Raw genomic sequence first — 26792 nt, forward strand, 5'->3', positions numbered from 1 at the left:
TGAAAACCTCAGAGGACAGACTTCACAGACTCCAAAGGACATACAACTCAGTACTCAAAATCATCGCTACTGGAAAGCTTTTCTCTCAGAAATGTTTGTAGTTTCCCTTGATATAGTTTATACCTGCTACTTCTTGTTATGTCTCAGTGAATCTGGAAACAATTCCGTCAATTCTATCTTTGCAACAGCTTTTGTACATCCTTAGAAGATTGACCGTTTTCTTTTTCTGATACTGTCTTCACTGAACTAAGTTCAGTCTCTTGGGTCGTATTTTGGGTCATGTTTTGGATCATGACCTCTGTTCAACAATATTATTATCTACTACAGGTTCTCTACGTTTCTTTTCTATACCTCAGACTTCATGAGTAGTTCTCTAAAGACCATGCTAACATGGGAGAATTACTTTGTGTATCTTACATACATGGATAGTACTACTCATTGTGACTGGCTTTTTTTTTCAGCAATATGAAATGGATTCATAATCAACTGTGATTTGCTACAATCCCTAAATCTGTTACAAAAAGAGAAAACAAAATATTTTCCCATTATTTTTCTTAGTGGGAAAGCTTTTTCTAAAACATGCACTTACTCATGGAAACATTTTGATAAATACATTTTCATGAAAAAAAAAAACCAGCAGAGTTATCCAGTAATTTCCTGTGTTGTTGCAGGGACCAGCTTATATAATCCAGTTAAAACAGTTTTAAGATCCATTTTAGAACATTTTTGGAGCTTTAATCTCTGTTGTTACTCTTGCTTTGTAGTTAAGAAGATTCAGTTTTTAATCTACATTCATGGAAAGTTTATATATTCATTTGCTCTGATGTAGAGATTGCCTTTTAGCTTACATAGATTTTTTTTTCTTCTCCTGTTTTGTAATTGGAACATGTCAACCACTTTCTATCTGCTTTTGTAAGAATCTGCATTTGACAAACCTTCATCTCCCATGCCCCATTTTAAGTTTAATTTTCTTGCACAGGGATGACTAGAATTTAACAGGGTATTTCATATGAGCTCTCCCAAGTGCCTTTTACGTCATCAGTGCTTTTATTTGGTCCAAAGAACTTCTGATAATCTTTTTAGTGAAAAAAAATAGTAAAATTTGTCTAAGAGCAAGCTAATGAGTAATCCCTTTACCAGTTCCTCTCCAACTCTTATTTCCCTTTTAAGCATCATTCAGTACTCCTTTTTTTAATTTTCCTTCGAATCGTAGTTTTCTGCAGTTTATTGAATTTACATGTGCTGCCATATCAGGTGCTTTCAAATTAATTAGGTATTTATCTTCATGGTAAAACAATCTCAGATTGTATTATTTTCTGCTTACTTGCATGTATTTCAGAGTTCATGAAGTCTTTACATCACATTTAAGTCTGATCAGCTACTCTATAGTTTCTATGATTCTTTTTCCCCTTTCTGACAATTTTATAATACTTTCTTACTTACCAGTCATAGGTTAGCACCAGTGATATTTTACCACCACAAATACATTGAAAACCTCAGATAATTGTGTTACCCTTTCATATGCCAATTCTGTTTTGGAATATGAAAACAGATGTTTCCAGTCTCCTGGTCTCAATATGGATGTGACAGAATTGGAAACATTATGGCATAGGCTCATGAACATGGAGAAATAAAAAAAAATATATGTATATCCTCTGCAGGATTCATAAGGAAAAACCTACTCGAGTTCTGATACATCAAAATAACTGGATTTTAGTTTCACTGTTCTGTAGCCTCTATTATTTTTATAACACCTAATTTCATGTTATGCTTTGCTAGTCCTGGTTCCTCCATGTCGCTACGTAGTGCTCTGTGCACAATGCATCACTTATTTTACACTGCCATCACAGAATTTATGCACTAAACATAACCCTTTCACTTAACTGCATCATCTACCAATCCAAATCTCCTGTATTAGAACTTGCTTTCATTTTCTTCTCCATACTCCACTCTAACAGTCTTTTATACAACATTGTCATCATTCGTTTTTTTTTTCCATTTGCTTTTATGTTAAAATGACATTAAATCAAGATATTGCTTTACCTTCTGTACCGTTTTTCTAGTCTAAATCTCATTCTGATTTAGTGAATCAAACATGTTAACCTGATTAGTCACTGGGTGATGTATCTATCTCTAGAGAAATCTGTTTGGCAAAACACACTGGTGGTGAAACATATCAAAACCTTGCTCATCAGGTACCAAACAAGTGATTTTGTAGAGGCAATGACTTAGAGAGGAGTTTCTACTGATTACTAATTCCATTTAGTCTCCTGCCTTTGTAAAAGTGCTTTGAATATACAGAATTGGTGAATACAAACACCTTAGAAATTTTCATATAATTTCATCTTGATTTTACTGTTTTTCTGCTTTTAGAGCCCATTTTATATTAAATGTTCCACAGTATTGCAGGACAATTGAATTAAATATTTAGTTATCAGATACATGAGGTATCAGTTTATAGGATACAAGAACAAATTTGGATGTTACGGGTTTCTCAGTTTGTGTGAAATGGCAAGTATATAAATTATGCTGTAAGGATAGAATAGTTTGCTCGGATGTTTATACTTTCAAAGCAATGGTATACTGATAGGAGTTTTTTTGTCACTGAAAAAGATGATTGAAAGTTTACCAATTAGTTTTCAGCAGCTGGCTAAGTAAGCTACAGACGACCTTGCTAAGGTTCCTTTCTCCTTTTCATGCTTTCCCCTAGGTAGCAGGTTACAGTACTGAGACATTATAGAAGTAATAGTAACTGCAATATAATTCCACCTTGCTCCCATTAAACTGAAAATTTGGGAGAATTTACTAGAAGCGTACTTATAATCTTAAATAAAAAGCATATAGTTATTCCTCTGGTACACAAGCAGAGGAATGTGCTTACATGTATTTGTAAAGCTTTCTCTTTGCTGTAAAGCCATCTTGGTCTGTCTGTCCTCATGTACTAAAGATGCAAGGTGTTGATGTCATTTGCAAAGGAACCTTTCTTGCTTACATTTCGTAAGACCTCTAAAGCCCTCTCCAGGCAATAACAGTGGCAAAGAATGCTAGGCAAGATACTAACAGCCCACTGAGGATCAAGTGAATCCTGCCAGCCTCAACAAACGAAGGTAAACCAAATACTGAAAATCCTGCTGAAGGTTTGTGCATTAGTGACTAAGAATTCATTATTAAGCCAGGCAAAACCAAATACTCAGGTAAACACAGACTCTGCAAAAGGAAGGAAGGTCTTAAAATACCTTTGCATACTGAATACTAATGCTGTTCATTTAAGATCTTTCCTGAAGAAAGGTTAACATTGCTAAATTGACCTATGATTCAAGATAGTTGTAGCCAAATAGCTCAAATTCTGTTTTCATCCACTAGCAGAATGCTGGGTAAAAAAATAAATAAAAATATTTTCTTTCAAATAGATAAAGATACATCTTTAATTTATCATTTCAAATGTAAACAATTTTGTATTAATGCCATTTAAATTCCTTCATTTTTTTGTGTGTCCATATAGTTATCTGCAGCCCAGGATCGTACAATCCTAGTAATGGAATTCACTGTCTTCAGTGCGACAGCAGTTTGAAATATGGAGCAACAAAGTGCTAGTGGTTGAGGGATTTGCAGTGTTGCAATAGCTCTTATGTATTTTAATGTGGTAATATTAATAAATATTTTTACATGTGTAGAGTTTGTCATGGTTACATCAATAGGATACACTTGTTTTTAAGAAATAATGATTAATCTGCATATTGTTAAAATATTTTTGGTCATATCACTTAAGTCTACTTCATTTTTAAGGTCGTTGTAATTATCTACCAGCTTAATATCAGTAAAGACAATTAACTATTTAAATCACAAGAGGAAAATATAAAAAGTAGAGCTATTTTTCATAGTTAGTCCTTTGCTGGTAGGCCTCATCTCCTTTTGACACTGCCTAGCGTAAGGATTCTGTGCTGCAGCTTTGTCTGTCCATCCATTCAGTTTTTGGTTAGCAGGATTGTAGTGAACAGCTCAGGGTATGCATTCACACTCAGAGGTCAGGAAAGTTGCAGTGTAGCCCGAAGTGCAAAAACATCCCCCAGACTTTCTTTCCGTCTGATATATAATATTAGTAGTGACCTCTTGGTAACTTCACCCCAAAGAAAGTAAATTTTTACTTAGGTCATTCATCTGTTCTGCCTTCAAGGGCACCACTCTGAGCATGACACTTTCGCTCTGCCCTGAAGAAAACAAACAGTAACGTAAAATACCACGATGCTTTTTTATGACACTCATTCATTACTTTTGCATGATTGTCAAGAATTAGTAAGTGGTTCACTCAATGCGTTTCTTGTCATTGTCATTCATTAGTAGCTTCATTTAAATTGGTATTCTGTAACAGAACTCTGTTAAAAATCCCATTTATACCTGTTTCCCTTTATGTCTGACAATGAGTTAGATCTGTAGGTCATTTTTAGCTCTTGGTCATCTAAAAAATGAGATTTGCAGGTATTCGTGTTTTCAAGAACAAGTATGAACCACAGGTTTAAATATGTACATCTTCAGGTATTGTATTCTCAAAAAAGGACTAAAAAAAATTCCGTTCTACTATTAAGAAGTAATTTTTAAATATGGCATCATGTAAAGATGCTAAAAAGATATAATATAAAGATATTAAAGATGTAAAGCATCCCACTAATAAACTGTTTATGTGACAGTGTGAAGCTCCACGTATATTTTGATGTGGACATGAAAAACTAAACCAACACATTTAAAGTAACTAATATGACTATGATTTGCTTTTCCAGTTTGAGTGAACTAGAGTAAATTTTATATAAAAACAGACACAACTAAGGCATTTGGAAAAATGGAAAAAAACATTACTAGGATTCTACAGTGACACTGTTTAATGCTTGAACATTAGTATAAACAGCATAACTAGCAGAATATATAAAATAGCTATTTTTATCAAATGTCATTTGAAAACGAATAGCTGGGAAAGAGCACGTTAAAAAAACATTTAGCAGTTAGGAAATTAAACTCTATTTAACTGTAATCCACAGAATGACTGAAGGCCGCCCATTCCTTATTTTCATTTGGTAATTAGAAATAAACAGACTGCAAATGGGAAGGGTCATTACATTAGATTGAAGCACTGCACATCCATCCGTATGTTATCTCCATAATTTCCCAATCATGACAGCACTAAATTAGTTAGCATTAGTTTGAATTATTAATGGCTAGAGAGAAAGCATGTTATGCAGTATTGTCTTTGCAAAAATATGGACTTTGTTTTCATAAAAAAAACCCCACAACATAACAAGTAATAAAAGCACATGGAGCTTCCTACAGTATGGGCAGCAAATTAATTTGAGAACTACCTTCTCAAATGAATGCAGATTTTTTAAGGCAATAGAAATATAAATTAAGCAGCATTTTGACATTTTTATATATTTACCTTTCTATTGCACATCAGAAACAGAAAGCTCTGGTTGGCTTTCCAGCAATCTTCAACCATTCCAACAATTAAAGGCATTCATAGAATTGTATCTGTACTTTGAGGGAGAATAGTAAAAATGATGTGCTTTTTAATTGGGGCAATATACATACTAAATTTGACTTTCTTCACTAAGCATACATTTATGCAATTTAGCAGAGCACAGAAACAATATCTTTTGGTCCTCCCAATAAGTGAAATTCACTTTAATTCCCAAAGTTCACACACCCTTTATGACTTGCTGGAAAAAGTAAAATAAGTGGTGATATGGGTTTGCCTTTAACTCTGCCTGTTACAAAGAAAAGCACTTGAAATGATCTTCGTGAATGTTCTCTCTCATTCACTGATTGCAGTCAAGTTCAGATGCTTTATTATACCTGTATTCTGTGGAACAAATCCTGATCTCAGTTAACAGTATTGACCCAGATGTCTAAATTACTCTTGATTTATGCTGTCTTAAGAAAAGAATTTTCATTTGTCAATGTATACATGCTGTATATATACAAATATACATCTCTCATTGCTAAAAGATCTTAGGTTTACCCTCCTGTATGGTTGGAGACAGAAGAAAGAAATTTCTTTGCATATAAGGTCATGGAAAAAAAGTTGTATTTGTTTTTCTATTCTCAAAATTAGTGAATGTAAAACCTACTTTCATTTCATCACGTTACATCTGCTATGTGTTTGCTGTTTTTCCATACTGTCTATGAACTGATATATGCATTCCTATTTTCAAAGCTTTCCATTAATTCACCTCTTTCCAACAAGGTAAAATCTGTGCATGCAGAAATACTTGGCATACTCCACTTTTGGAGATGTTCCTGCAGTTTGTACAAAATCTGCAGCAGTGCTCTATAATTTGCGGAAACTGGGGTGTTTACTGTTATACGTGATATTTTTCCCCTTTTGCCAAAGAAACATGAAGTGAGCTATCATCCTGAGCTCTAAATTGACTAGAAGATTACTGACCCGATATAAGTGGCAAACTTAACATTTACCATGGATACATTGTGGACATTTACTTCAAGAAGACTAACTTGCTATTCCATTACTATATTCTGCCTATTCTTTTCAACAATAGCTTTTTTATGCAGTGTATTTCTTAAAAATAAAGGCCTTTTTAAAAGCAGAAAACTTATATGTTACAGAAATAGCATTACTATTAGGTAATAGCACAAAAATAACCTAATATGAATATAACAACATTTCTGGTAAGTTGACAGTTGATTGTTTTTAAACATTAGCTTTTGTGCTGCTAATTATGTAAATGTTTTTCTATTACTGATTAATTAATAAAATTTTTTGACTTCTCTGTAACTGATAAATGACATGCATGTTTGGATTTTTCCTCTACATATTTTTGAAAGGATATAAAATGAAAGAGTCATAAAATATACAAGCGATTGGAAAGACATAGTAGGTTGTATTTATTTTCTCTCTGTTATGATTCCTGAGAGGAAGAGGGGCTCTGAGGAGTGGCTGTCTCCTAAAAACTGAACAAATTCAAAAAGTGATGAATAATTTGAATTCTTGGATAGCCAGGAAAATAGTCTGTGATACTCAGTTCAATGCTGTCTCCCCAGTTTGTATTTTGTTTCTAAATGCAGCAGGAATACAGGGCAGAATGTGTATTTTTGTAGGCACAAATCCTGTGGTAATGTAGGCTGTGAAAAAAAATTCATTGGCTGATAAGGGAAATAAATGGGGTGTTCAGCTGGATTGTATTAGATCATTAAATAATATGTGTCTTTAAAAGCCTCCTATGTATTATGGATTATATGTATTATAGTTTAGATACAAAAGTTACTATAAAAAGTAATATCAAATACTTTACAAATCTTGACAGTATAGTTTAGCCCTGGAGCGTGTCCAGAGCAGGGCTACGAAGATAGTGAAGGGCCTGGAGCACAAGTCCTGTGAGGAGCAGCTGAGGGAACTGGGGTTGTTTAGTCTGGAGAAGAGGAGGCTCAGGGGAGACCTTATTGCTCTCTACAACTACCTGAAAGGAAGGTGTGCAGAGCTGGGGGCCGGCCTCTTCTCACAGATAACCAGTGATAGGACTAGAGAGAATGGCCTCAAGTTGCACCAGGGGAGGTTCAGGTTGGAAGTGAGGAGACATTTCTTCTCAGAAAGAGCAGTCAGGCATTGAATGGGTTGCCCAGGGAGGTGGTGGAGTCATCGTTCCTGGGGGTGTTCAAGGAAAGGTTGGATGTGGTGCTTAGGGACATGGTTTAGTGGGTGACAATGGTGGGAGGGTGATGGTTGGACCAGATGATTTTGGAGGTCTTCTCCAACTTTAATGGTTCTATGGTTCTATTAGGCCATATGTGAACAGAAGAGACTGTTTTCCAAGGTGGAACCTTTCATCATACCTTTTTTTTTTTTTTTTTGTATTAAAGAGCTAAATTAAATTTCATTTTAATCTGGCTTTCAATTTTGCACCTCTGGAGATCACCTGCTCCAATTCTTTTCTCAGTGAAGGACCAGCTACAGCAGGCTGCTCAGGGCTGCGTCCACTTGGGTTTTGAACATTTTCATAGATGGAGACTCCACAACCCATCTGTGCAACATCATTCAGTATCAGGCTCCTTTACGCTAAGATTTTCTTTCTCATTTCCAAATTGAATTTCCTATATTTCAATTTATGCCCAACTACATTTCTTATTTACTTTCCTTAAGATATGCTTTGAAAATCTCCCTGTAAAACACGTTTATGACATTGTAGTTAGGTTTTTCCCTCTTTTACATTCCCACTGTCATGTACAGTTTCTCTGTTTCATATCTCATGTCTTTTCTCATTTTCCCTATAAAATCTTGCCCAAGTTTTTAGGTGATTACCTGCACTTCCGTTTTGCGGTTTAAATGAGTAGTATAAATACTACCGTTGCACACTACTTGCAATTTTATAATTACTTGAAACCATCTAGAATATCATCTCTTCAGGCACCTACTTACTCAGGTTTGAAGCCAAATTCATGTTTAGTGCACTCCTACAAAAATGGACAGAGCCAAAAAAGAATACTTTGGCATGATTTCAACTGGGAAATAAGCAGAAACAAGTGAAGTGGAAGCAGAAATCTCATACTCGTGCCAATGCAGCTACATAAGTACATCTGAGAAGAATATTCATTTTTCAGGCAACAGACCTTCAAATACAAAATTATTCATGAGCTATCAGTGTGTCCTGGAATTCAGCTTTTATGGACACAACCACCTGCAAAGTGGAAAAATTCAGATACATAATCCTCGTATGTTTGCACTGAAACAAAAAAATGACAGAGTTCCTGGGCTTCAGGTGTGGCTCCTTTTGGACAATATACTCAAAAGCCAGAAAACTTAGCTTTATTTTGTAACAACTGTTTATTTATAACAGCTTTTTACTTCACTAACATGCACCTTACTTGCTTAACTTTATAAATAAATGTAAAATTTCCAATAATTATTTTCATTTTGATTTTTTTTTTCATTTTACTCTGTTGTCAGAGGAATGTCTCAGTAGGTCAGCCAGTGTTGTCTGCAATTTGGCTCACTGGAAACAGTGTTCTGATGCAGATGGCTTTACTCATTTTTTAGGGTTAAATATGAGTAGCTATATTAGTTGACCAAGCCATAACATTCAGATAAATACACATGGCCACCACAACATCTATTTTTTTCACTTGGAGATTAAATGAGTTTAAAGGTGGACGGTCTCTAACTGGCTATTGGCTATATTGGCTATTTTTCAATTTTAAATCTTGTCCATATTTTCACTTTCCACTCCTATAAAGAGAGAGGAAGGTTTCTGTTTCAAGTGTCTGTCTGTGTGAAGTAACAGTAGGAAATGGGTTGCAAATCACTCTCCAACACCATTGCCAAAGGCCCACGAGCTGCTTGGTGCAGCCACCTGTTGGGAGCTTGGCTCTTTGGGTCATTTGGGGTCTGTGTGCTGGGGTTGCTGACAGTATCACCGGTCTGGCTGGGATGGAGTTATCCTGCACAGTAGCTTGTATGGTGCTGTTTTAGATATGTGACCAAAATAATGTTGGTAACACGCTATGTTTTAGGTATTACTGAAAAGATCTTGCAGAGTGTCAGGGCCTGCTCTGTTTCTCACTCTGCTCCCCCAGTGAATGAGATCGGGAGCGCGCAAGAGTTTGTGAAGGGTCGCAGCCAGGCAGGTACCCAAACTAACCAAAGAGATATTCCATGCCATACAACACCACACTGGGCAATGAAAAAGGGGAGGAGCGAGGTTTAGGCAGGTTTTGTTCAGGAGCTGGTTGGGCATCAGTCTGCCTCTGGGAGGTGGTGAGTGATTGCCTTTGCATCACTTGCTTTGTTTTCTGTCTTTTTTTCTTCTACTTCTCCTTCACTTATTAAATTATTTTTATCTTGCTCCATGACGTGCCTTGTTTTTGCTCTTGCTTTCCTCTTCCCCCATCCCACTGGGGGCAGTGGGTGGGCGGCTGTGTGGTGCTTACCTGCCTGCCGCGGTTAACCTGTAGCACGGAGTGGGTTACTCACTGAGCTTACTGCATGCAAACTCTGGTTCCACATCTGGGTGAGCCTGGTCACATCTGCCCAAGAAGAGTCACTCAGCCCATTTCTTCATCATCAGGAATGGCCAAAAGGCTCTTGTTGTAATACTACAGGCCAAAGCGGGATGTGGCCAATGACCTTAGCATAAAGCAGGTCCAAAGCTCATTGCGGCTTTTATCTTGCTACATCTTAAAAAAAATAAAAAAATCTGAATCTCAAAAGACTTGAAGATTATACCTTAAAAAGAAAGATTGATTGATTATATCTCAAAATATCTCTTCAAGAAATCACCCACAGAGCTGGCTCTGAACATGAATTTACCTAAGAAATTCCGTATCAAATGGGAAAGGATCAACACTAAAGATGATATGAATATGCTGGTATCACGACTGAAAGATGGAAAAATCCTTTGGAAAAATATGCAATAGAAAAGTTGTAAAAGTTACATGAGAAACACACACTAAAATATCCTTTAACCTTGTACTCACTACTTCAGTAAAGACAGAACTTCCCAAAAGGACATCAATTCAAGCCCAGAGGCACAGTATAAAGCCTAAGAAGAGCTTCAGTGAAAGAGAAGCAAAGTATAACTAGTCCAAGGTGAGATTAATAAAAAGTTAAACATTATTGGCTATACATTGAAAGACAGGCAATTTCAAGTTTCTCATAGTTTTACTGAAAACACGTGTCTCTTAAGGAGACACAAACCAGCCTACTTCGGAAAGGAATCCCACCCTGAGCTGCAAGTCCACCTCTGCTCTCACTCATGTTGCACTGTGGCTTCCTACATGTGTACCTCCGCTCGTCTCAAGGAGATCTCCATGGAAGAAAATCATTGCTCTTGGCACCTTCTCAACGCCGTGCGGATACTCGACTTCAGTAGGCGATGAAGACATGTTAGACACACGCTAAGAACACAGACTTGAGGAGAGAACTGGGATCAACTGAAGTCCCTGGCAATGCTCCCATGGTCTTCAGTAGCATCAGAAATTGACACTGGGTATGGATGCAAACATGGAAAATAAGTTACAGCACGGCAGTAAGTCGCAAGGGGTAAATGGGAATTCAAGTAACATTATTCATTTTACAGTATTGAATCATTAAGTCTTCCCTCTAGCAAAAGCTTAAAAGTAAGCACCCATGCTTGTGTTTTCTTGAGCCATTGTCTTAACAGGTATTCAAAGCAGATGCAGTCCAGGAGTTGGAGATAAACTAAATTAAAACCAACATGAATCCAAACAAGGGCTGTTAATGGCTGAAGCAGGGAGATGTGATTCACTTCACATGTCGTCAGGGTCAGCCTCTGTGCTATAAATCCTGTAATGGATTCAAAGAGCTGGCTCAAAACCTCTCTCTTCAACATACAGTGTCACACACCCTGTACAGACGGACAGACAGACTGACATTGAACCAAAAAACTGAACAAGCACCAGCAAGGTATCAAGAGCAGGGTCTAGGGGATGGTGCGACTCCGAACCAGCTCTCCTGCAAATCCAAGGATTTGCAATGTGCAGCCATGCCAGTGCTTGGCTGCCATAGCCCATCCAAGCTGCACTTTGCCACATCCATTATGCATGACATTAACGATGCCACCTGCTTACTTACCTCATTTCCACCAGCTCGGCGAGGCTGTATTGTTTATGTCACAGAGCAATGTGCCCTGCTGTAATGTCTTATGTCTGAACTTAGTATTAGAAAATGATTTTGTCTGATTAAATTTTTATAGCAACAGCTATAAGAAACCAGTTCATATAACCCACTACTCCGAGTTACCTCAGCTGTGGATCAGGAGATACGTACCACTTGAACAAGGCCGGCCAGCTTTCATACTACAGCAGTACTCATATGTGAGCATACATTCTCTAAAAGCATATTTTAAGACATTTTTTTAAGAGTGAGAATGTCAAAACTTTGTTGCAAACTGGCTCTTTCCTGGCCCACTGAAACAAGCAAACAAAAACCAAAACAAAATGAGAAAAGAAAAAAAATTATAAAACTAGAACAGAAGTGTAATGTTTTAGCCATGGTGCATGTATACAACAGGACAGGCAATGATACAGTACTTTAATCTGTATTGTCTATATAAAACATTTATTTTTAAGCTCTATAATGGCATTATAGAAATACATAGAATAATTTATAGAGTGTATTTTAGTGTACTCACTGTGAAAATAACACATTTATTAAGACAAGTATTCTTATGTCCAAACTTTTTAAATATATGCACTTCTTTCTCTTGCAGTATTATGTTACTTTGAAAAGCAAAATATCAATAGTCTAATCTTTGTTCCTCACCAGAATCTTCTCATTCAGATTTCCCTGGGTCGCTTAGGGTGCTCACTGCTGTGAGACAGTTTATAAAAACCACGAAAGTACTTTGACTGGTAGATTTCCTATATTTGTTTGCATTCATGTCTAGTGCACATAGCTTGTCGTTCAATTCTCCAAGTGCCTTCTTCGTAAGTACAGTGACATATCGTGCATTCATCAGTTTTCACCTCTCGGCCTGCTGGAATGACAATGGTTTCTGCAAAGCAGTTCGGGCCTAAAAAAAGGAAAGAGTTTATTATGTGATGCCCATAGCATACTGCAATCCAGCAAATCCAGCCCAGTTTAGTTTGTCTCAAGTCCTGAAAATCTTAACACAAAGTCAGTAACACTGGACACCTTAAACAAACGTGAGCATCGTGCACAGCGAATAAGGAAACCCTGCCTTCTGAGTTGGCTACATTCTGATTTTCCTCTGGTTTTCAGCACGGGCTGTCCTGCATTCTGCAAGTGAAGGTGCAATAAATCCCTTGTACAAAACACCCATCTATGACAGCACCTGGGCACAGACTGGCCAGATAGCTGAATACAGGTTTAAGCAAGAGAAAAATCTGGCTGTCAACAATGAAGTAGTGCTACTGTAGGCTATTAGGGAGTGGATTATAAATGTTATTACTTTTTCCCCATTCAAAACATACATTGCATTTCATGTAGTAGTCAAAGTATCAGATTAGTTTATTTTCCATTTCATGAGAAAATTGGCTTTTTTTCCACCAGAACTGAATAGCTCCAGCCTCTTCTGAATAAAGTCTCTTTTCAGGTATAAAATGAAGCATTCATTTTATATAAGTCAGCAAGTCTACAAACACTTATTTTCATGGTACACCAAAATAACTTCATTTCCAAGGACCAGGAGGGAGAACAAGCCACCAGCACAGCGTTCACAAGACAAATCTGATTCCTTCAAAAGGTGACATCCTCACATCGCTGCTGACGGCTGCACATGCTGTATTACCTACAGTTCTCCTAAAAAAAAAAGTATTTCTGCCTTGAATATCAACGCACGCTTGTAAAGCATAACTAAACCCCATAAATTGCCTCGTATCCATGCACGTTCTCAGAGGAACTGGTCCTGCTGTTCCCCAAATACAGATCAGGCTTGGGCAGAGCCTGGCTATCTAGCAGCACTTTGGCACCACCAACCACCAGGACAGGACACGCAGCATGGGCTAGCGTATACTGACATGATACAGCTGAAACTCTTGACAGAATATGGGTGTGCCAAAAGCCTGTCAACTGTCTAGCTGCTTGCCACGCTAGTAAATAAATCATAGATGAGGTTCAGCCTTCCGCTGCCAGGGATCTGCTGTCAGAACTAAGCCAAACAGCGTGGTTGCAGCTTCTAAAGCTTTTTTGTTTTTAAGTGTTTTCTCTGAAAACCAAAGGTAGGTGCAAGCTGCACATTTTAAAGCAGAAACTACACAGCTCACAAATCAATTTTAATAGTTTTCTCTTCGGATCAGATGGCGTGTTTGTGCACTGACGAAGCTGCCTGAGAGGCAGATGCGAACTGACAGCAGCGAAGGCCCTTCCGTACTGAAGAGTTACCCCTCTACGGAAGAGACCTGTATGGCTTGCAGAAGTTTGGATCGCCTGGTTGTACCCAAGAATTCTCTGAATATTTAAGGCAGCATTTTGTTTTAGAACTGAATGTTGAGGAATATCTCTAACATGCAGCTTGTCCTGCAATTTTGGGTGGCTTTTCATCTGTTCGAGGTTTTGGAAGCAGAACGGATAGCAAATACAGATTTCAACACAGCACATCTCAGGTAAAGTTACCTGCTTTACTCCCTTAACCTTACTGTGGTGCTTTTCTGTTTGTGGCCCCTCAGTCTGCCCGTGCAAAGCGTCACTGGGCTGGACAAAACAGGGAGGAGGACTTCAGCAGGGCAGGGGGAAAGACACATGTCTGGGCCCCTCTGCGCACCAGGAGGTGCCGAATCCTTCAACTGAGGTAAAGCAGAACTATTAATTAACTACACTGTCCTCAGTGGAGTTTAATGAGATCCTACTCTAATCTTACTCTAATCTAATCTATATAATGCTGTTTCAGCTAACTACGGTACCTTCTTGTGCATAATGAGCTTTCTTCCATCTGTAGATGGGTTCGCCCTCCCATTAGAAAAAGATACCTGAGTGTTTTGCAAACTGGTCTGCAATAGCCTCCTGGTGGACAAAGCTGTACAGCACAAAGAGTTAAAACACTGGAAGTGGAATCCATTTTCCATGGAGAATTTGTCCGAGACCTACAAGACCGCTTGAAATTTAAACACTATTTAAAAGGCACAAGAGGAACGTAAGTGATGTCAATGCCATGTGCAGGATTTATTTCATTCTGGGAAAGTAAATGTTACAGGCTATACTTGGTTATAAAAATCAGACAGGGAATGAAGTAAAAACTGTGCAACACACGTAATATAATTCACGAGGATTCAGAATGCAAATGCCTCCACTCACTACTAGCAGTACTTTAATGCTGTGCGTGACAGTCTTTCCTAAATCAAAAAGTTATTAAATGTAAAGATAAAACAAGTTAGCCCTAAACTGCTAAACTATTTAATATGTGTTAGGAAATGTGTTCGGAAATGTACAGAAGGGCAATAACTACCTACTTGAGAAGGGGACCCTACAAAGCCAAACGACAGCAACAAAGTACATTAAATCCAGCAAACTGGATTTTTTAGTCTCATGCAACTGTTCCACAGAAAACTGGCAATTTTCTGGTTCTTCACTTGCACCCATCATTTACTGTACCTGCAAATCCTGTCTAGTGCTCAGATTGGCAATAGTCAACTGGCATCCTTGCCTCATCTCTTTCTTTGCAATATTGTGCATGCATGATGTTGTGGTTAACGTTACAGAAAAGGGCATCAACGAAGAGGCTGAACCAACCGTGTTACAGCAACCCCATGCACATAATGCCAGTACAACATAGTGCCCAAACACTGAAACAGAATTCCACAGCTCTCCTTGTACCATTCCTCCAAACCCGAAGACTTCTTCTTCTGCCCCAGCTGTTCCAGTGCCTGCCTCAGCTCTTCCCTGACTCCGTCCTGGGAAAGTCAGCAGGGCCAGGCAGGAGCTGCCAGTCAGAGGGACAACGTCAATGAAGCAGCTAACGATGCCATTCTCCATCTGCCTAAGAGGACTGTGGGGAAGCTGAGAAATTGAAGATTTTAAGCAGGCAGTGGGATGAGGAGGCAGAGTGCGCACAAGAGGGCTAGTTTTAGACCAAAAAGTGCCATTTGCTCACTCTCCTTTAGGAGGGAGAGACAGAAGAGACAGAAGCAGGTGTCTTCTCCAAACTCTTATCCAAGTGGATAAGCTGCCCCGAAGGCATGGCATTTGCCGAAACTTCTGCTTTACTTAAAACTGGGCAGTTTATATTGATTTAGCAAGAGTTACAGCTTCCCATCACAAAGGGCAAGACATTTTGTGAGTTTTAGTCTACAAAATTATCTCACTTAGCACATGAAAAGCATTTCGAAGTAAAGGGGGGCTGCTCTAATGCCAAAGCAGCAGTGGATTTTCTCACTAGATGTTAGGGGTGGAAGGGCAGTGAAGAGTGATTCTCCTCCCTAGTCTACAAAGCGGGCTGCCTGCTTTCTGAGCTGGTCCTTGGTACCACCTCTCTGCCCGAACTTCGCATCTGGTCCTCCTTCCGTGCAGCGGCAGCTTATTAGAGATCATTTGATCTATAGTATAAACCTCCCGGGCCACATCCCCAGCTGCATATGTGTATACAGCTCTGAGGAAGTCAGTGGTGCCGCACATCTTCGCAGTAGATTAAGATCTTGCCGCATCACTCTTAAATCTGGCAGAAAATTCAATATGACATATTGTACCAATTCCAAGCACAGTTTGAAATCTACCACGACATCATTTGTTTTCCTAAAGTATATCCTGGCGCTGTCAGGCTCTGCTCGAGCTACACCACGCTGGTATCAACAGAGATTTCTTTCCTAGGGCTAAGGCATAACTGCTGCTGCTTCAGCGATGCCTTGAAGCAGCGGGTTCAGTGCAAATCCTCCGTTATCACACTGAGCACCAGATTGGAATGAGGCTCTGGGTTTCCCCTGCTTGAAACGGCGAATCCTAGCTTCCAAAGCAACGTTTGTATTGGGATCGAAGCAGCTAGGAGAGCGAGCCTATTCGGTGGTGAATGCACCAAGAGTTTATTTGTAAACAGATTCTCATCTCTTAAATATTTTAAAAAGTTCAAAAATATTAGGGGGGTAAATGCAACAACTGTGAGTCTTGTTTTTTTTTTTTTTTTTCCCAAAGTCCTTATGCCGATACTGTGACAAGCTTCCAGTGACTTGTGTTCTACGCTTCAGTGTTGATAAATGCAACAATTTAATTAAAATGCAAATTCTATTATCTCAGAAGAAAACAGCCGATCCAAATTATCAACAGAGAATGCCCAAGCCACTCACCTACAGAAGCAACAGTACCTGTAACCTTGACAACCTTGCAAGAGACTGTCGGAGGCTTCTCCTCCTCCTCCTCCTCTCCTTCCACAAAAGCACAGCCGTACTCTGCAGAGCTGTGCCTAGCCCCTCTGCAGCTTGCCCCTGCTTTTGCATAGGCCCATCTTCCTATTAGTTCAAAAATACAAGTCAGATACAGTGACTCGGTAAATCACATTTTAATCAACTGTTTTCATCGGGCATTAAACCAAATTATGGACAAAGGAATCTGTTCAACTGCAAGTTAATGTGTTTGCCTGGAGAATAAGTCATGGCAAATTTTAGCCAATTAGAAGTGCAGTGACAACCTCTGCAATGTAACAGTTTGATGTAAGACTGCTCTGGGCTCAGGTTTTTTACTAAACTCCCTAATAGCTGCCCTTTTAATAGCTCCTTGCAGCAGTCAAATAGGTCACTTTTAAGATATCTGATAGAAGACCTGATAGTTATATTACATTCATCACTGTGGGATTAGAGCACTTTGTAAGGGACATAACCTCAACATTTAGCTTAGTGACTATTTCTATATATTTTTTTTTGTATGTTTGTTTTTTCACATTTCACAGAGAGATTTCCCACAGTTACAACATGAAAAGGCAGATCCTACACTTTGCCCGGGAAGTCTTGAGAACCACAACATCACAGAAGAAATAGCTGTGCTGTGAGAGATCAGAGGTTCACCCAGACCGCAGCAGCCAAAAGATGCGCAGGGCAGTACATGGGAACAGAGCAAACACAGCTCCTAAAATACACGCCCAGCTTCTAGTTCTTTGAATCAGAGACTTTGTAAAAGGCTGCTCTGTGCTTCGTAGTCATTACTGGACTTTTTTGTGATCAGCCTCTCCAAAATCCTGGTGAAACTGTAAAGCCTTCTACTGCACTCGGTAGCAAGGAGGCCCACAGCTCTTGCGCACGGGGTAAGACAGTTTTCTTTTACTGCCTGATGCTTTCTGCCAGCTACCTGGGTTTTGGTTCCCCAAATTGCCACAGTGGGAGAGGCAATGACAGCCATCCCCAACCCGCTGTGCCACTCCTCACCTTGTAGACCTCCGTCAGGCTTCCCACCCGTCCCACCAGCAGGCCTGCAGACCAAGGAGGCCAGTCCTGCCCCCTGCCGCCCCTGCTGACCTCCCCTAGCCCTCTGCCAGTTCCCCTGCATTATTTTTGGGCTCTGAGGACCAGCCCTGCCCACCCCAAGCGAGTGGCAGAAGCACCATGGGCTTTTACAGTCCCAGAGGTGCTCCCTGTTCTGTTCCCATCTCCCTGATCATCCCATCAACTGATGACAAAGTTGAGCTGGTATTTTAATTAAACTATCAGTTTTACATCAGACATAAAACTTCTAGAAACAAATGCTTCATTATTTTCAGAGAAATTGTCCTGTTGCCTTTCTGTGTTACGGAAAACTTTCATTTTCCAGCAGTAATACTTGACTGCCTCCCACTGCTATTCCAGCCGGGTTTCAAGGCGTGCCAGCACAGCGCAGCACCCCAAAACCCGGCTGCTCCATCCACGGCAGTGTGCTGAAGCAGCCCGGTTTTGAAGTGCCGGCGTTCCCTCCCTCATCCCTCTCACATCTAATCGCCTCCTCTGCAGACGGTATCTGCACGTACTTTGTGCCCTTCCAAGCTCTAATCTCTTCTAAAGGGTCCGTATCTCCCCGACTTGATTTTGTTTCCCTCTTGTGTGGATATATATAATGCCTCTATCTCCCGCGAAACGTCAGCTTGGAAGATAAAGCACAAAAAGCAGCTGGCAAAAGCAGTCTGTGGACGGTGCCTCTCATTCCCTGGCAAAAATAAGTTCATCACCCCTGCTGCTGTCAGCGTGCTGACGGCTCCCAGTCCAGCGCAACCTTTTACTTGCCTCGGTACCTTTGGACGCTACTGAACCAAATCCAAAAGAGAGTTTTCAATTACAGAAGAAGGATTCGGGTAGACCCAATTTTAAGAGCAATTTGGGACCCCGAAGAACCATGAACTGTTTCTTGTGGCTTATCAGCGCCTTAAGATACGGACAGCCAGAGAACCATGGCAAATATCTTAATAGACTCCCAGTAAGTGTGTATGTATGACAGGGAGAATAAAAATAAAGGTATTCATCCATTTGCAATTTTACCTAGCTGCGACAGGGAATATTGTGCTATCTTTCATAAAAGCAGTGTTTTGTTCACGCTAGACAGAGCCTTTGTGCTTTTAAGAATAATAACCCCCCTCCCTTTTCTAGGGTCATGTTTTGTTAGATGCACAGGGAACTGACAGATTGCAAGAAAATCTGCCAAAGGCAAAACAATTAAAAACAGCATTTTGCCACATAATTTAGAAGGGTGGGTGCAACAGCATCTGCGGAAAGGGGACAGCCAGAAGAAGCTGAATGAAGTTCTTGTGTAACAAAACAGGCTGACCGTGTCCTCAGTGGCACTCCTGCCACAAAAGGGGTAACACAGCCGGGGCACTTGCTGCAGTCTGTGTGCAGGCGGTTTAATACAGAAGGCAAAAAAGCTACGATCTTGTTTAGAGCTAGGTTTTAATATTCTGCTTATGAGACTCACAAACCCTGCATATGATCACGTTCTGTTGGTTTACTTTTTAATTTATCATATGTCTGAGCACTACTGAATCATGCTTTGGTCCGGCTCCAATCCTAGAAATGGGAGAAGTGCCCAAAAATTCAACAGATCATGAAGCACAGCAATCACAGCCGCTGGGACAATCCTTTCCACCAGCGACCCTTCCCAAGTCCGATTCTCCACTGCCTTGCCCTTTGCAGTGACATTAGCACCTACGGAAGCAAAATGCAAAATGCTGCCGCGAACAGGGCTGTGCAATTACTCTTGCACAGACAGAAATGGCTTGCAGGAAGGGAACAGTCCATAATCCTGACAACAGTGCCGTCCCCGTGGATCTTCATGTGTATTCAGAGAAAGGGAATTTAGATATCGGCTTTTTGTGTACGGAACAAAAAGCAGCTCAGGCACATCGAACACTCCGCAATCAAATACTGCACGAGGCAAACAGAAAGCCTCAGAGCATAAAAGGGCCCAATTAAATAGGGGGTTTGAGTGCCACAAAAATAAACTACATCAAACAACTTCCTTTATCAGAGAAAATATGGAAGGACTTTAACACTCTGGTTACAATGATTTTCAGAAGTCCTACGGCTTGTAAAGGGATATTGTGTTCCACCCAACACCAGCGCCAATTAGACATGAGCTGAACATTGTGTCTGTCTCACAGCAAATTATATCAACGCTTAGAAGCCAGCAAGCAGCATATCAATTTTGCTCTCAGCTTTCTTGCAACTCAGTCACCACCCAGGCAATGAGAAAATCAGAGGCGTGCTGGGAAAACGCATGACTGATGCTTTTGACACGGAAAGGCTCGGGGCTGCTGGGAGCAGTGGTGTTAACGGGGCAAATCCTTCCCCATCTCACCTGTTCCTTCACCCCAGTGACTTGGTGAGGTTCAGGGGTCTGATGAAAGACCGTGCACCCTGCTGCACAGCCAAACCTTGTCAGCCTCGCTGGGACACGTCAGCCTGTTCCTCAGACTCAGAGAGCCGTGTGAAATGCCGTTGTCAAGAGATCCTGAGCAAGTTATCCTAAAAAACTATTATGCAGATTGAAATAGGCTTTGCACTTCCAAAAGCGTGTGCTACAGGCCAGTAATTTAACGCTGTTGCAAACGCTGGAACTAAAAGCACTTTTAATTAGACAAACCTCTGCAGCACTGCTCGCCGTACAGTCTACCAGCCTGGTTCGTCAGGTCACCGAGAGGTGTACAGTAACCAGCTGGTAAGGCGCAGGACTGCAGGCATCCTGACAAATGTACTAAATGCAGAATGCTAATGGGCGCTTGAGAATTATTACGGAAAAATCCCCAAAGACTACAACTAAATCGAAAGCTAAAATGGAAGTGAAGTACAGTGTAATGCTGCTTTGGCAATCAAGTGGAATATAAATCAGTGTATTTTTCCAGTCACTATAAACCACTGGAGAGTAAGAATATGTACACAAGGATGACCAATGGCTACTGATTGCTTCAAGGAATTATTTAATCAAAGCAAAACCAAAACTTTATTGGTCAAGAGTCAGACGTTTTTTAATCCTACTTTAGAGTAAACACCCTGAATGTTAAATCTGAGGTTGTTTTTCCTTACTGAGAAGTATTTACATCTAAATACTGAGTCTGGAGTATTCAATTCCAGAAAGACTGTCACAGCAGATTGTGTCAATTTTCCCAATCACCTAGTCCTCTTGCAAAATGAGGTGTTTTATAAGGGTTTGGTTTGCCTTTTTTTGTTACTTTTTTTTTTTTTAGGGGCTTGTCTCCACATACAGATTTCTAGTCCCTCGTCCGGTTTCCCCAGAGGTGGCTGTCTCCAGTTAATCTACTGAAGTGACACAGACTAAACTAGAAAAAGGCAGCTGTACCAGAGGACCAGCAGTTTGGTGTCACAGATGCCACTCGTGGTGTAACCTCACACAGACAAGCTGTGCAAAACTTGGTTAGCTGTAGACACAGGGATTAGAAATTCAGATTCTTAAAGGGAATAAAGTTTGTGTAATAACAGAAATAAATGGTCTGAAGCATCAGAAGTGTCAACTTCATACCCAGAGACTTGTCCTGTGGCAGTTTCTAGAATATATGTATGGAGTTGTGCGCACTTAAACAATTTCCTTTGAGTTGCATGTCAAAAGGTGAGAGCCCTTTTGAGACTGACTCCAGCACACGCATGTCATCGCTCAGTTGTGGACACTTGTATGATGAAGCACCGTTTTAGCCCCTGATGATCTCTTTGAAAAGACGCCTGTGTGACTGGAGCAGGAGTTGCACAACAGATTCCCTGCCGAAACAACACAGTCACCTTCTACCACCCAAACTTCCCCACTCAGGACACCATTGTACTTTACTCATCACCCCCTCAAGCACCTGTAATCTCAGTCATTGTCAGTATTTCCCTCAGCAGCTTCTCTCCATGACCCAGTTACTCCACTTCTGTCTGTGCTCCACAAACACTCCTAAACACATTCTGGCCCTGCCCACCATGCATTTCCCCATCGTGTCTTACTCCAGACAGACATCCACCAGCCTTCTCTGCCTCTGCCACCGCCTTCTTGAGACAAGAGCTGTAACGTTAATGCTAACACTACATAATTTTCCTAGTAGGTGGTGCAAGAGGCAGTGAATGAGTTTAAGCAAAGAGAAGGCGCTGGTGTAAAACTGTCCTAAAGCAAAGTAGACTAAGATTTATTTAAAGCATAACAAAACAGTTTCACAAAAGGCTTCCTTTAATATATACTGAAGGATGACCAATTTTTCTCCCACTTCCAGTTTTCTCATTTACAGTATTTCCAAAAATCTGCCTCCTAAGAATAGATAAAAAGAATACCCTTTATTACAGGGAGAGAAGCAACATGGATCTATGCCAAAAAAATATTTACAGTTGTTGGCAAGTCATACATCAATTTAAAACATAATGGATTCTAACAACATCCTTTGCCATGCATTTTTAGCTTCATTCACTGAAATAAAAAGCCGTATTTCTCAAACAAAAATCTACTGGAAAAACAGTTCTAGTGCATGGGATTCAGAATGGAAAATGAAGAACCTGTTTACTCGCCAGTCCTAGTGAATTACCACTGTCTTTAGTTGTGATAATTTTCAAGGTGTACAGTTGTAATTGTGGGTCATTTTAACTTGATGCCAACATTATGTGTATCTGTAACTAACAGAGATGTTAGGTTTTCCCAAGAAAAGATTCTTTGGGAAATTTAAGATGCACCTACCTAAATTACTTCACAGCTGAGAAAAAACACAGTATTTTTATGAGCAAAGGAGAAGTTATGCTACGCTTCCATGCTGCTAAATCAATAATTCTACCTTTTCTTCCACTTTAATGATTTTCCCCTGGTGGTTATGAAACACAGCACTAAGACAGTTTACTTCGGAAAGACTGTATTTTGTACCCGCTCAGGAAGATGAAGAGAAAATACCATGGACCGAACAAACACGATGCTCTGAAAGGGCACCCTCCTTTCCAGGGGTGCCCCTGAGCAGCTCTGCATCCACAGGAGGCCAGGATGCAACCTGGGGGAAGCCTGGCGTGGATCCCCCCTGCTGGACAGCCTGGCTCTATGCGGCTTGGCACCCAGCTTTAGCTTCCTAAAATTGAGGGATCTAGTCCAAGGCAGCCATCCCCTGTCCCTCTGTGTGCCGAAGGAAAGGAAGAGGTGACTCCAGAGGGACACTCATCTCATAGCCTTCAGACATGGAGAGAAGCAGTGATGGCTTCATCCGGACCGGTGGCAGCTCAGCCTGCCCACCCCGCGGCTCACAGCCTTGCTAGGCCAGCTCAGGGGAGCTGTGTGTGCCACCTCGCCCTCCATCCCCTCGGGGTGACCGTCCCACACACCAGCCATGCCCGCAGACTGTGGTGCCAGCCAGCGTGCCACAGCAGGGGTAAAATGGCTGCCCGCAGCCTCAGGCCACCGGCGGGTGCTGCCATGGCGGTTCGCCAATCTGGTCCACAGCTTGTCCCCTTCCCTGGCACACAGAGCTGCTCCTCGTGTATCAGCCTTCAATTTCTGACATGGCCTCGAATCACTTTCTTTCTTCCCTTAGTGCCACATCCACACGTCTCTTAAATACCTCCAGGCATGGGGACTCCACCACTTCCCCGGGCAGCCAGCTCCAATGCTTGACCACCCTCTCTGTGAAGAAATTCTTCCTAATGTCCAACCTAAACCTCCTCTGAAGGACAGGAAGGGGTGCACCAAATAATAGCTATTATTCTGTCAATCAGAAACTGTCAGCAATTCAGTGCTGCAAATTTAAGGCCCCATTCCTGACAAGACTTCTCTTAACTTAGGACCATGTCTCAAGACAGCTACTTAGAAATGCAACCAATTGCTAAATTAATCTAAACATATTAAACTGCAACTTAATCCAGTGGTGGATGTTTAGAAATCCATCACTGTCTTACACAAGTTAATTTTCTCCTGTTTCTATTCGTATCACCCTTACACAATTCGTGAATCAATAACTACCCAAAGGGGATGCTTTGGCATAGGAAGAGGGGGAAACCAGAAGATATAAGGATGATTCACTGCAAAGGTAAAACAGTCAGAATCCACTGGTGTTGGAAGAAACCAAATTAGTGGGAGTGCAAGCAGTAAGGAAAAAGGCAGGGAAGCAGGCAGGATGACTGGTAAAATGATATTAAGAGATCGCCTCTTTGTGGAGATGGAAAGACAGGTGATTTGAAGTGAGAGACATGAATTATGAAAGATTCAGGAACCGGTTTTGTTAAATGCAAAGACTGTCTCTCTGAGTTATACAAACCCTTTCATCTTAGAGAAGTGCTGCAGCACAGAAATTGCATGTCATTCACAGGGGCAGACATAAAAGGTTGTGCACTACCCAAAAGAATTCTTCTACATAATATTGCTCAACTTCTTCATTTTTGGTGTCTGAGTTCAGCAGTGATTCTTCCATGTGCTGCAAAGTTAAGACCACAATTTGATATTGCAGCTCTCTTCTCCCATCATTAGTGCATACTTTTTCTCTCCATTACACAGGTGTCTGAAACTGGGAAGGAAACAGCAAAGGAGTGAATCCCTTTGGAGTAGCCACATTTGTGTGTACATGAATACATTTAATCTGGGTCAAGTGAAGGAAACTGAAGATGATGATGTTAAACCAAAAGTTACCATCAACATTCCCACTGCAACTTTTTAAGAGATATCAATGAATCTAGTTTGCATATTTAGCCATCAACCCTAACATCTCAGGGAGGGCTGCTTGGCTAGAGAGAGGCAACAGTGCAGACCAGTCAACAGCAGGACACAAACATACCTTCAAAAGAAATCAGGGCTCATTTAGTAAATGCAAGCTCACAATATAAGCAGCAGAAATTCAGATATGAAGGTTGCAAAGCTGTCTTTTCCTCTAAGTGGTAAGAAACAGGGTACTCCCTGTCAGGGGCTGAACCATTTATGTGTCCTAGCACTAAGCCATGAGCTGGCATTACAAGTATTACTGAAGCTACTGTTTACAGGAGTAGTCAGCAAGCTCCAGCAAAGATGCTCTGGAAAAAATAACAAATCAGATCAGGCCTTTTATTGAAGTGATAGTCCAGAAAACTGTCCTGGCAAAAACAAACTGGCTTCTAGGCAATGGACCCCAAAGATGGTCAAGCTGGCATAGGGTCAAGCTGGTCTGCTTCCAAGATTTCTCTTCTTTTTTTTCCCCCAGCTCATCAGACCTCAGGAGCAGTTACTGAGGCATGAAAGCTAGTCTTTGTATTTACAGTAACAGAATTACTGTAAACCTATTCTTAAATATTTCCACATATTATATGTTTCTTCTAGTAAAATTATCTCTAAAGGCAAGTATTATGGATGTAAAAATTCTGGAGGAAAAACAGCTGGTGCTTTTATGTTTATCTGAAAGCTATGTTTGTTTTCTTCTAGGCAAAACCAGAGCCTTAGGAAATCGTAAATGATTCCCAAGACTCTTTGAACTGATTTTCATAAAACTCTGATTAGTGCACTAGAAAAAGAGTAGTAAATAAAATGGAAGTGGCAAAACTAGAAATTACATTTTACTTTTCTACCGAAGCTATTGCTCCTAAAAATCCCACAAACAACAATTAAGAGCTCAATTTATGATTATAATGTTAGCCACCCCATTTGTCTTTAGGGTATTCTTCTACTCTGTGGTAATAAAAACGATTACTTCTCACCTGTAGCATACACAGTGCAATCGGAAGGAAAACCAGCGAAGCTCGTGTGGAATACAAGTTATTAGTTTACATAACCCCCCTAGAAGGCAAAACTAAATTAAAAGCTGGAGCTCTTAATTACAGAGCGGATCAAAGTGTTGTAAAATACGTGAGATTCTGAGATGTGGAAAAGGAATGCTTTCTGGAGAAGGAATGTCCTACTGCAGGGAGAATAAATATCAGTCCAAGAGGAATAAACAAACAGCTCCTCTGACTCATTCCCTTTTGCACCATGTGATTTATCCCTGTCTTGCTCAGGAACTTAGCTTGTAAATATTCCCTTTGCACTTGATACAAGAAGCTTTAGTAGCCCAATATGTACTTGAAAGTCTGCAAACATTAATGGATCAGTAATTTCTTCTCTAATTCTTTATTCCAACTTTTCAACGTATGCATGTGCCACTGAAATCTGTGTATTACATTGCATGAAAATCTGTTTGGTAAGAAATCTTTGCAAAATGAAAGCTTTGGATATGTTTTTGAGAGAGAATTGAGAAGTGGTCAGGAGAGGAGGATTTTTAAGGGGAATCTCATTTCATCAGCAAATGCATGAAGACTGGAGGAAAAATGATTCAGCCTGCAAGTACCAAAGAGTTTAAGAGTCATATGGTATCTTCTGATTTCCTTCCCTTTTTCTTTTTACCTTTTCTTGCTTATTTCATTGTAAACTCCTCAAGTCTGAGGCTGTTTCTTGCATTTTTATTTTTTATTTTTTGCACAGGACCTTGCATATCAGAGCCCCAATCCTAATTTGGAAATTAATCATAATAATTACAATCAACAATTTTCTATCTATCAGAGCATTTAGGAGTTTGCTCCGCAGTCCAAATACTAAATGCTAATTATTTGACACGTCCATTAAATCGTGAAGTAACAAATCTAATTAAACACTGAGGAAAAGTTAAAACATAAATGAATTCTGTCACATTAGAGATGAAGGAAACAAAGGATGACTACAGTCAGAAGACTCTAAGAAGACTCAGGGCTCTACCATGAACAATACAAACAGACCCACACGTGGTAACTCTCTGTAACAGGAAGGTGGCTCTGCAGAGATGGAGTTGCAGAGGTATCTCTACCCACCAAACACTAAAAAGCCACTGGTCGCAGTGCTGTGGGATCTGGCAAATAATGGCTGGGACTTGAGCTTCCTCACAGACTCCGTGACTCTAGGGACTTTCATTATATTTCCCCTCTGTTTTCTTTCCAAAAGAAAGCCTTTTCAG

The 26792-nt window shown here is 40.3% G+C and overlaps 2 protein-coding genes across 4 annotated transcripts in view; one reads left to right on the forward strand and one right to left on the reverse strand.

The window, feature by feature from the left end:
• ZPBP (zona pellucida binding protein) overlaps nucleotides 1–11931 on the forward strand; it is a 37797-nt gene extending 25866 nt beyond the window's left edge. The window contains exon 8 of the mRNA XM_083826799.1: nucleotides 3503–11931. Coding sequence (XP_083682925.1) covers nucleotides 3503–3594 — 92 coding nt within the window. The 3' untranslated portion in view covers nucleotides 3595–11931. The remainder of the gene's footprint in view (nucleotides 1–3502) is intronic.
• A 124-nt stretch (nucleotides 11932–12055) lies between these two features.
• Nucleotides 12056–26792, reverse strand: part of VWC2 (von Willebrand factor C domain containing 2) — a 57054-nt gene continuing 42317 nt past the window's right edge. For all 3 annotated transcript variants that reach the window (XM_083826794.1, XM_083826795.1, XM_083826796.1), the window contains exon 4: nucleotides 12056–12530. In XM_083826794.1, coding sequence (XP_083682920.1) covers nucleotides 12379–12530 — 152 coding nt within the window. In that variant the 3' untranslated portion in view covers nucleotides 12056–12378. The remainder of the gene's footprint in view (nucleotides 12531–26792) is intronic.

This window comes from Anser anser (genome assembly GCF_964211835.1).
Source record: "Anser anser genome assembly, chromosome: 2".
NCBI classification, from domain to species: Eukaryota; Metazoa; Chordata; class Aves; order Anseriformes; family Anatidae; genus Anser; species Anser anser.